The sequence below is a fragment of the Homarus americanus genome, unplaced genomic scaffold (genome assembly GCF_018991925.1).
Source record: "Homarus americanus isolate GMGI-L3 unplaced genomic scaffold, GMGI_Hamer_2.0 scaffold31037, whole genome shotgun sequence".
In the NCBI taxonomy this organism is placed as follows: domain Eukaryota; kingdom Metazoa; phylum Arthropoda; class Malacostraca; order Decapoda; family Nephropidae; genus Homarus; species Homarus americanus.
Genome location: NW_024722227.1, coordinates 676,406 through 687,180, shown reverse-complemented (window position 1 = coordinate 687,180; position 10,775 = coordinate 676,406). Strand labels below are relative to the sequence as shown.

The 10,775-nt window shown below is 45.3% G+C and overlaps 1 protein-coding gene across 1 annotated transcript; it reads right to left on the bottom strand.

The window, feature by feature from the left end:
- Positions 1-616: 616 nt before the first annotated feature.
- On the bottom strand, positions 617-10,049 carry LOC121862483 (proteoglycan 4-like). The gene is made up of 4 exons (XM_042360787.1): positions 10,005-10,049; positions 8,127-8,289; positions 5,277-5,652; positions 617-680 (listed from the first exon to the last, which is right to left on the bottom strand). Exons 1-4 carry the CDS (start codon positions 10,047-10,049, stop codon positions 617-619), a joined length of 648 nt encoding a protein of 215 aa, XP_042216721.1.
- Between the last annotated feature and the right edge of the window lie 726 nt (positions 10,050-10,775).

Below are 10,775 nucleotides of genomic sequence, written 5' to 3'. Positions count from 1 at the left end.
CTCTCTCACTCTCTCACCATCTAGGAGTCTGTACCGGCCCTTGTCTCACCTCCCACACCTTCTCACCTGTTAGTTAATTGAGGCTGCGTCTGTTACCTGCTTGTACCGTCTCGGCGAGGAGAGGGGGAGAGAGTAAGATAAAGGGGAGGGAAAGAGGAAGAGGAAGAGAGTGAGGAAGAGAGAAGGGGAAGGGTCAGAGGAAGAGAGCGAAAGAGAGAGAGAGAGGAGGAGAATGTGGGTGGGAGGGGGGTAAGGAAGAAGAAGAAGAAGAAGAAGAAGAAGAAGAAGAAGAAGAAGAAAAGAAGAAGAAGAAGAAGAAGAAAGAAGAAGAAAGAGAGAGGAGAGGAGGGAATTGGGCGAGGGGGTATAGGAAGAAGAAGAAGAAAGAGAGAGAGAGAGAGAGAGAGAGGGGGGTTCACGAGACTCAAGGGTTCACAAGTTCATTGCTTCAGAGTTCGAGGATAAGACCAAGGACAGACATGACTTCTTTTTGTGACTGTACACGTGTGTGTGTGTGTGTGTGTGTGTGTGTGTTATTAACTAAACTACCTTAAGAAACGATTATAAATCGAATTATGTATTTTGTTAAGTGTTCGAATCTCTAAAATGGAAACGCTTATGAACCATTAAACTCCTTAAAAAAAATACGATCTTTTTCTGTAGGCATCACCCTTACAAACCTGAAAATCGAATATACCTTAACCCTTAAAATCGAACATACCTCAACCCTTAAAATCGAACATGTTCTAAAAAAAAGGTAATATTTCTTTAAACTTCAACCTTAAAGACATCAAACTCCTACGTGCCCACTAGCCTTCTCCACCCCCTCCCAATATAGCCATAGATCGCTAGAGTTTAACCTTTGGCGCCTAAAAGTCAACTGAGGATTTCAAGTGACCTAAAAATGGAAAGGTTTTGTGAAGTTGTATCGAATAAAGAGCACAACACATACGTCAAGTTTGAAGACGATCCGCCCAGCACAACTGACATACGATTGTTGTTGTTGTTACTGCTGTTGTTGTTTTTCTCTTCCTCTATCTCTCTCTTTCTTTCTTTCTTTCCTCACCTCTCCCCGTCTTTCTCATCTCCTATTACCCCCTGTCTCCCCCTCTCTTTCTCTCCCCCAGTCTCCCCAACACTCTCTCCCCACCTTTCCGCCACTCTCCCCAACACTCCCCCAGTGAGAGCCAACATGTAGGAGGAAGTGTGCACCGCCACCATCATTGATATTCCAAAGGTGTGAATGGAGACAGTCCAACTCTCCGTCCCTCCCTCTATCTCTCTCTCTCTCTTCCTCTCTTCCTTCTTCTTCCTTCCCCTTCATACCTTCCTCCCTCTCCTCCCTCCTATTTCTTCCCTCTCTACTTCCTCTATCTCTCTTTCTCTCTTTATTTTTGTTCCTCCTCCTTCATACCTTCCTCCCCCTCCTCTCTCCTCCCTCCTCTCTCTTCCCTCTCTCCTTCCCCTCCTCTCTCCCTCTCTCAACTCACCTGTGAGACGCGACACGGAAGCGAATGAGTAATGCATCCACAGTTTCTGTAGCAATTTCAAGGTTGACTCTCCTTCCCTCTCCCCCCTCTCTCCTCTTCCTACCCTCCCTCTCCAATCCCTCCTCCCCCACTCTCACCCAAGGCCCTGTGAGAGCAGACGGACACGGAAGTGAATGGGTGATTCATTGAGGGACGCCATAATATCAAGGTCATATCTCCCTCCCTCCCTCCCTCTCTCATCCTCTCCCCTACTCAACCCACTCTCCCTACCTCTCTCTTCCCCTCCCCTCTCTCCCTCCCTGTCTCGCCCACGCTCCTGACCCCCCCTTGAGTGCCGACATGCAGGTAAATGGCTAATATGTTCCTCCGGACGACCTGCCACTGAGTCAAAAGGAAACATCTTTTCAGTTTCAGTTACCCAAAAGAATATTTTTTAAATGAGTTACCCGTAAACACTTCATCTTTACTACCTATCATTGACCAGTTAGTGAGATAGTTTGTATCTCTGGAGGACCAATCGTATATAGGTGAAGCATCTTGTGCATGGTCTTAGTGTAGAAGTGGGCACAGGTCAATGACCCACATCAGGGCCTGGGGGGCGAAAATTTAATAATAATAATAGTAATAAAAATAATAATAATAATAATAATGATAATAATAATAATAATAATAATAATAATAATAATAATAATAATAATAATAATAATAATAATAATAATATCGATAGTGAGAAACAATATATGTATGTTGTGTTGTCCAGTAAGAGAAACACTTGAGACCTGCAACTGTGTGTAAATGAGGCAGAAAGTCAGATCACCAACTGGTCGTTGTCTTTATAATCAATGGGTCATTTTAGTTTCCTTTTCTTAAATGTGTTTTGTTAATGTTTTCGTGTGTGGATAAAAACATGAAAATGTTCACAATAAAATATCTTAACCTCATGAGTACGATAACTTAACCCCTTGAGTACGATGACAACCCCTTGAGTACGATAACTTAACCCCTTGAGTACGATGACAACCCCTTGAGTACGATGACTAAACCCCTTGAGTACGATGACTAAACCCCTTGAGTACGATGACTAAACCCCTTGAGTACGATGACTAAACCCCTTGAGTGCGATGACCCAGCCCCTTGAGTACGATGAATAAACCCTTGAATTACGATGATAAACCCTTGAGTACGATGACAACCCCTTGGTACGATGAATAAACCCTTGAGTACGATGACTCAACCCTTGAGTGCGATGACTAAACCCCCTTGAGTACCAACCCTTGGGTACGATGAATAAACCCTTAGGTGCGATAACTAAACGCCCTTGGTATGATTACAACCCTTAGTATGATGAATAAACCTGTACGATGAACCAAACCCTTGAGTACGATGACTAAAACCCTTGAGTACGATGACAACCCCTTGAGTACGATGAATAAAACCCCTTGAGTACGATGACTAAACCCCTTGAGTACGATGACAACCCCTTGAGTACGATGAATAAACCCTTGAGTACGATGACTATAACCTTGAGTACGATGACTAAAACCCCTTGAGTACGATGAAAACCTGAGTACGATGAATAAACCCTGAGTACGATGACTAAACCCTTGAGTGATGACTAAAACCCTGAGTACGATGACAACCCCTTGAGTACGATGACAACCCCTTGAGTACGATGAATAAAACCCCTTGAGTACGATGAATAAACCCTTGAGTACGATGACTAAACCCCTGAGTACGATGACAACCCCTTGAGTACGATGAATAAACCCTTGAGTACGATGACTAAACCCTTGAGTACGATGACTAAACCCTTGAGTACGATGACAACCCTTGAGTACGATGAATAAACCTTGAGTACGATGACTAAACCCCTTGAGTACGATGACAACCCCTGAGTACGATGAATAAACCTTGAGTATGATGACAACCCCTTGAGTACGATGAAATCGCTTGAGTACGATGAATAAACCCTGAGTACGATGACTAAACCCTTGAGTACGATGAATAAACGCCTTGCGTACGATAACTTAACCCCTTGAGTACGATAACTTAACCCCTGAGTGCGATAACTTAACCCCTTGAGTACGATGACTTAACCCTTGAGTGCGATAACCTAACCCCTTGAGTACGATGACTAAACCCCTTGAGTACGATGACTAAACCCTTGAGTACGATAACTTAACCTTGAGTACGATAACTTAACCCCCTTGAGTACGATAACTAACCCTTGAGGCGATAACTTAACCCCTTGAGTGCGATAACTTAACCCCTTGAGTACGATGACTTAACCCCTTGAGTACGATGACTAAAACCCCTGAGTACGATGATTAAAAACCCTTGAGTACGATGACTTAACCCTTGATGAGTACGATAACTTAACCCCTTGAGTACGATAACTCAACCCCTTGAGTACGATAACTTAACCCCTTGAGTACGATAACCTAACCCCTTGGAGTGCGATAACTTAACCCCTTGAGTACGATGACTAAACCCCTTGAGTACGATGACTTAACCCTTGAGTACGATGACTTAACCCTTGAGTACGATAACTAACCCCTTGAGTACGATAACTTAACCCCTTGAGTACGATGACTTAACCCCTTGAGTACGATAACTTAACCCCTTGAGTGCGATAACTTAACCCCTTGAGTACGATGACTAAACCCCTTGAGTACGATGACTAAAACCCTTGAGTACGATGACTTAACCCTTGAGTACGATGACTAACCCTTGAGTACGATAACTTAACCCCTTGAGTACGATAACAACCCCCTGAGCACGATAACTTAACCCTTGAGTACGATGACTTAAACCCTTGAGTACGATGATTTAACCCCTTGAGTACGATAACTTAACCCCTTGAGTACGATGACTTAACCCCTTGAGTACGATAACTTAACCTCTTGAGCATGATGACTTAACCCCTTGAGTACGATGACTTAACCCTTGAGTACGATGACTTAACCCTTGAGTACGATAACTTAAACCCCTTGAGTACGATAACTTAACCCCTTGAGTACGATGACTTCAACCCCTTGAGTACGATGACTTAACCCTTGAGTACGATAATTAACCCTTGAGTACGATACTAACCCTTGAGTACGATAACTTAACCCCTTGAGTACGATGACTTAACCCTTGAGTACGATAACTTAACCCCTTGAGTACGATAACTTAACCCCTTGAGTACGATAACTTAACCCCTTGAGTACGATAACTTAACCCCTTGAGTACGATAACTTAACTAAATCTAAAAAAAAAAATATATCGTATTTGGCGATTTGTTTTACCATGAACAATTCTAATTAAAATAAGACTTTTGAAAAATTATAATACACACTTAGAAAATATTTGATTGTTATTACCACTACAGGTCAGCTCTCTCTCTCTCTCTCTCTCTTCTACTCCCTTACTCTGACTCTTTCTTACTCCCTCTCACTCCTATCACCCATTCTTCTCTCTTTCATTCGCCTTTCTCACTTCCCTTCATTCTCTTATCCTCCTCTCCCCTCACTCCCACTCACCCCACTCACCCAACCACCTGTGAGAGCGGACATGGAAGTGAGTGGGTGATTCATTGAGGGAAGGTATAACAAACTCGAGGTCATCTCCTCTCCTCCTTCCTCTCTCTCTCTCTCTCTCTCCCCTTTCCCTCCTCCTTTACCTACCTCTTTTTCCCTCCCTTTCTCCCTCTTCCTGTCTCTTTCCCTCCTCTTCTTCTCCCTTCCTCAATGAATCTATCTCTCTCTCTCTCTCTCTCTCTCTCCCTGGGTAGTCTGAACCAACATGGGTGATTCAAAAGGGTCGATGTATGGACGTGTGGTCGTGGAGGCGTGTGGGCGTGTGGGCGTGTGGGTGTCTGGGTTTGGAGGCGTCTGGGTTTGGAGGCGTCTGGGCGTAGAGGCGTTTGGGCGTCTGGGCGTGTGGAAGTGTGTTGGCTTGTGGGTGTAGGGGCGTGTGGCCAGGGCGTGGAGGCGTGTGGGCGTGGAGGCATGTAGGAGTGGGGGGCGTGGAGGCGTCGTGTGGGCGTGGGCGTGTGGGCGTCTGGGTTTGGAGGCGTCTGGATTTGGAGGCGGCGTCTGGGCGTAGAGGCGTTTGGGCGTCTGGGCGTGTGGAAGTGTGTTGGCTTGTAGGGTGTAGGGGCGTGTGGGCGTGGAAGCGTCTGGGCGTAATGTTTGCCTTGAGTGTGGGGCGTGTGGGCGTTGAGGCGTGTGGGCGTCTGGGCGTGTGTGTTTGCTTGGGTGTAGGGGCGTGTGGGCGTGGGGGCGTGCGGGCGTGTGGGAGTGGGGGGCGTGGAGGCGTGTGGGCGTGGGCGTGTGGGCGTCTGGGCGTGTGGAAGGTGTGTTGGCTTGGCAGGTGTAGGGGCGTGTGGGCGTGGAGGCGTGTGGGCGTCTGGGCGTGTGGAAGTGTGTTTGCTTGTAGGTGTGGGGGAGTGGGGGCGTGGAGGCGTGCGGGCGTGGAGGCGTGTGGAGTGGGGGCGTGGAGGCGTATTTTTAAGATGTTTTAAAACATAGTATTTCTTGTTAAGTTTATTACTCATGGTAATGTATTAACCTCTCTCTCTCTCTCTCTCTCTCTCTCTCTCTCTCTCTCTCTGTCCTTCAGTACCCCCCACCTTCCCCCTTCCTTCTCCTTTCCTCTTCACTCCCTCCCTTACTGCCTTCCTTCCTCCCTTCCACTCCCTCTTCCTCTCTCTCTCTCTCTCTCTCTCTCTTTCTCTCTCTCAGACAAACAGGTTTAAGCTGGCTAAGCCTTAAGCTGAGTATACCTTAAGCCCAGGTTCACAATAATTACCTCTCACCTGACTCCCACTAATTATGCATGAGCTCAACACAGGTAATAAATGAAAGTAATTAAGCGTGAAATATGAATGAATTGTACTTGGTCAAAACGCCCCCCCCTTACCTTACTTGGCTGGTGGAGAGAGAGAGAGAGAGAGAGAGAGAGAGAGAGAGAGAGAGAGAGAGAGAGAGAGACCCGATTTATTCCCTGAACTTCTGAACTTAAAACAAGTAACATTAGGCTTCAGGTGTACAATATATATCCCTGTCCATCACACCTGACTTTTTTGTACAGGTGTAAATTGGCAGGCAGGCACACACACTCAACCACACCAAAACCGTAGTCATGCACTTCAATACCGCCACCACTCCAGTGCAAGCTCCAGCAGTCACAGTGGGTGCCCATCCTCTCCAGCTGGTGCAGTCTGCCAAACTCCTGGGTGTAACTATAGACAACAAACTTGACTGGAAGGCCCATGTAAACAACACAGTCAAGGCAGCCTGGAAATGCCATCCCTCAGTGACCTCCACCACCAAGCACTAGCAAGGTTTGGCAGTGGACTACTACACCATCCTCGTCATCGCCACCTCCTGCCACCTGCAGTCCCCCACCCAACTCGCTCAGTCCGCCACTACAACAAAATTCAGCCCATAAGAGCCCGCACCGATAGATATAAGAACAGCACCATCCCATCTAATGTTAAAATAATAAACAACTCCTGATTTATGTACTGTACAGCCCTGTAAATGTATTCAATGCATATTATATCATTATGTCTAAATCAAATGTAAGTCTGTATATTTTCAGCCACCGGCTGCAACTCTATTAATAAACCGTTTATTATTATTATTATTATTTATTATCACACACAAACACACTGGCCTCTAAACACCATATGCAGAAGGATGAGGTCAAGTAGTAGTAGTAGTAGGACTGTGAGGATGACCTTGAAATACGACCTGGAGTGGCACTTGAGGATTATATAAGTTGTTTTAAGGATGTTGTCTCCTGCAGGACCTAATCTAACCTTACCTGACCTCACCTCACCCGACCCGACCTCACATTACCTCACCTAACCTAACCTAACTAATAATGTTTCTCAGGTGAACATATGACCTTCAGGTATTGACATCTTAACTACTGCCAGAAATGGAAGGTGAGGAACCGAGTGTCATATGACTGTTTTATGACCAAGTGAGGAGGGTGTCATATGCCACCGGTCCCGCCCTCACACGCCGCCACAAACGGCACAGCGAGGCGAGATATTGATGAGTGGTAAATACAGACCTGACCTAATTTAACCTGGCTTGATCTAATTTAACCTGACTTGACCTAATTTAACCAGACTTGATCTAATTTAACCTGACTTGACCTAATTTAACTTGACCTGATTTAATTTAACCTGACATGAATTAATAACCTGGCCTCACCAAATTTAACCTAACGATCTAATTTATCCTAGCCAAACCTAATTTAACGTGACTTAATCCAATCTAATCTGACCTAACCTAATTTAACCTAACCTAGCCAGGAATAGAAGAGCCATATAAGACCATTAATATATCATCTAGTGAGTCAATCCTCAACCTTCAGCAGCCGACCCTAAACACTGCCACAACTCAGAGCATAATAGTGTGACATAACTTATTGAAAACACCGTCTCTTGTTTTAGACGTGTCTCCCCCTCTTCCTTGCTCCTCCTTCTCTTCCTCTTCCCCCCTCTTCCCCCTCCCTTCCCCTTATTCCTTTCCTCCATCTCTCTCCATCCCTGGCCCCTCCCCCCTTCTCTCTTCTACCCCCCGTCTCTCTCCTCCTTCCTCTTCTTCCTCCCCCTCTTCTCTCTCCCTCCCTCACCGTGACCTGTAAACGGTGTCAGGAATGGACCGTGAACATCAAGTAGTAAACGCGTCTGTTCTTGACCTTCAAACACGACCAGAACTCCTGAGGTCATGTTACTCTCTCGGGGGTCAATTTGAGGTCGCTTCCTTCTGTGCGTCAGGTTAGGTGTGATAACTGGCTGAGAAATGGACACAGGTAACAGGTGCCTTAACAACACAGGTAACAGGTCGCTTAACAACACAGGTAACAGGTCTCTTAACAACACAGGTAACAGGTCCCTTAACAACACAGGTAACAGGTCCCTTAACAACACAGGTCTCTTAATAACACAGGTAAGAGGTCCCTTAATGAGAGAGAGATTAAGTCATTACCCCACACACCTGATCGTGAAGGTACAGGAGGAGGAAATTAAACTGAAGCACAAGTTTTTTGTCTTAACCCAAGCCTGTTGTGAGAGAGAGAGAGAGAGAGAGAGAGAGATACTACACACCTTGAACACCTCTCCTCACTGACTTAGCTGTAACTCACACGTACAATGAGGAAGACTTGATTACCTCATTCAACAATTAAAAGATTGTATTACCTGAAGATTAACCTAACCTAACCTAAAACCCCCAGGAAGGATTAGGGTGGTTAATCTTCAGGTGATCCAAAATATTACCAGATAATTAACCTAACATATTTAATCTCATAACACAAAGGTAATTATAAGATCCAATAATTAATTACCTGTGGTCATTAGACTAATTAGAAGTACCTGTCTCGATACACATTTAATACAGGATATTGATAAACACTATACATACAATATACATAACTATTTATCGTTGCAAAATATAAAAAGAAGCATTTAATATGTTATTCATTTAAAATCTTAGGTTACTTATTGGTCACTCACCTGTTGTTCATCTAATTAACGATTGACTCACCTGACTATATTTACACTCGCTTAATATCACTGGTCACTCACCTGTTGTTCACCTAATTAACGATTGACTCACCTGACTATATTTACACTCACCTAATATCACTGGTCACTCACCTGTTGTTCACCTAATTAACGAGTGACTCACCTGGGCCATTAACAAGGTATTTCCTGAGTATCAACAACATTCATTTTTGCCATAAAGTGATGCAGGTTTTTTTTGGCATCAAGTAATTTCCTGCTGTGCTGGGAGGAATGTTGAGGTGAGGTGCCTAGAGAGAGAGAGAGAAAGAGAGAGAGAGAGAGAGAGAGAGAGACGTGTACATAGCGACAGATACACCGGACAGTGTTGCCTTTCTGAGACTGTGTAGGTCATTACGAGTTAACCACACACATGTTGTTAACCTAACCTAATCTAACCTAACCTGTGATGTGTTTCATGTGTTCATTAACTCGTAAATATAAACCTGATTTTTCTTATCGTTTAGATTTTTTTTTTGAGCTTCTCGGTGTTCACCTTTTTCCCAGGTGAGAATTTACGCATTATTCTTGTTCGTGTTATACATGTATTATTTATTATTATTATTATTATTATTATTATTATTATTATTATCATTATTGGTTTGTTTGTCTTTGTGTCTTTGTTTTTCTGTTTCTCTCACTCACTCTCTTTTTCTGTCTGTTTGTCCTTCATTTCGTCAGTCTCTCTCTCTCTCTCTCTCTCTCTCTCTCTCTCTCACCATTTTCTTCTTAATATTTACAAACAGGGAGTTACTATACTAGGTCCTGCACAGTTGCCAGACGTCACCATGCGTACATCCATCAGCGTTTGTGACCTATTAAACCTCAAACCAGCAGCAGCAGGAGGAGGAGGAGAGGCCTCCATAAGACCTACTTCCCGCCCTCTTTACCTGAGACAACTACCTCTAATGACCAGCCTCTTGAAGGTGAGTTTTTCCTTGTCTTACCCTGGAGGTAGATGAGGGTGGCAGGCGTAGGAGTTCTGGCAACATTGCTCCGCCGATCCCTAAACTAGTTTTTGTCCTCACTGGTACCTCCTCCTCCTCCTCCTCCTCCTCCTCCTCCAGATTTAAATACCTTCATAGCATATCGGACTTCGGCAGTGGTTTACGAAGGGGAGGACAAAAAAAAGTTGCGGTAAGTGACAAGGTTGAGTCATGGTGTGTTGGGCCCCGGGATGTGGTGCCAGTGGGAGGCGACCACCTGTGTTCACCTTCTGTTGTATGGAGTTAATGAGGCAAGATTATACAGGTGTGTACCTTCTGGAGGCAGTGACGAGGCGGTGACTCTTGCATCCCGCCTCCACCCGCCTTACACACGGACGAAATCAGGGCTGTTATCTCCTAAGGTTCGTCCTTATGGGCGAAATACGGCAGGTGGGTCTCTGCTGGCGGCGCCGACGTGGCCAACACTGTCGCCTCCTGTAGATTCCAGACGTGGCAGTGGAGGGCACTAGGGCCAGCAGTAGTCTCAGGTGTTGGGGACGACACAGCCACACGTCGCCCTGAGTTGGGAGGAAGACGGGTCGACGGCAGCGTCTTGGCTACCTGCAGGAAGGTGGTGACGCCGCTTCTTAAAGATCCTCCTGTCGGTGTAAAGTGAAGAGAGGTGAAGTATATGTTCCTCCTGAGGGTGATGAGTGAGGTGAGGACGCTGTCACACGTAGAAGTAGAGGACCTTACGACTCCACCTGTGTCTCGCCCTCTGTCTCAGCCACG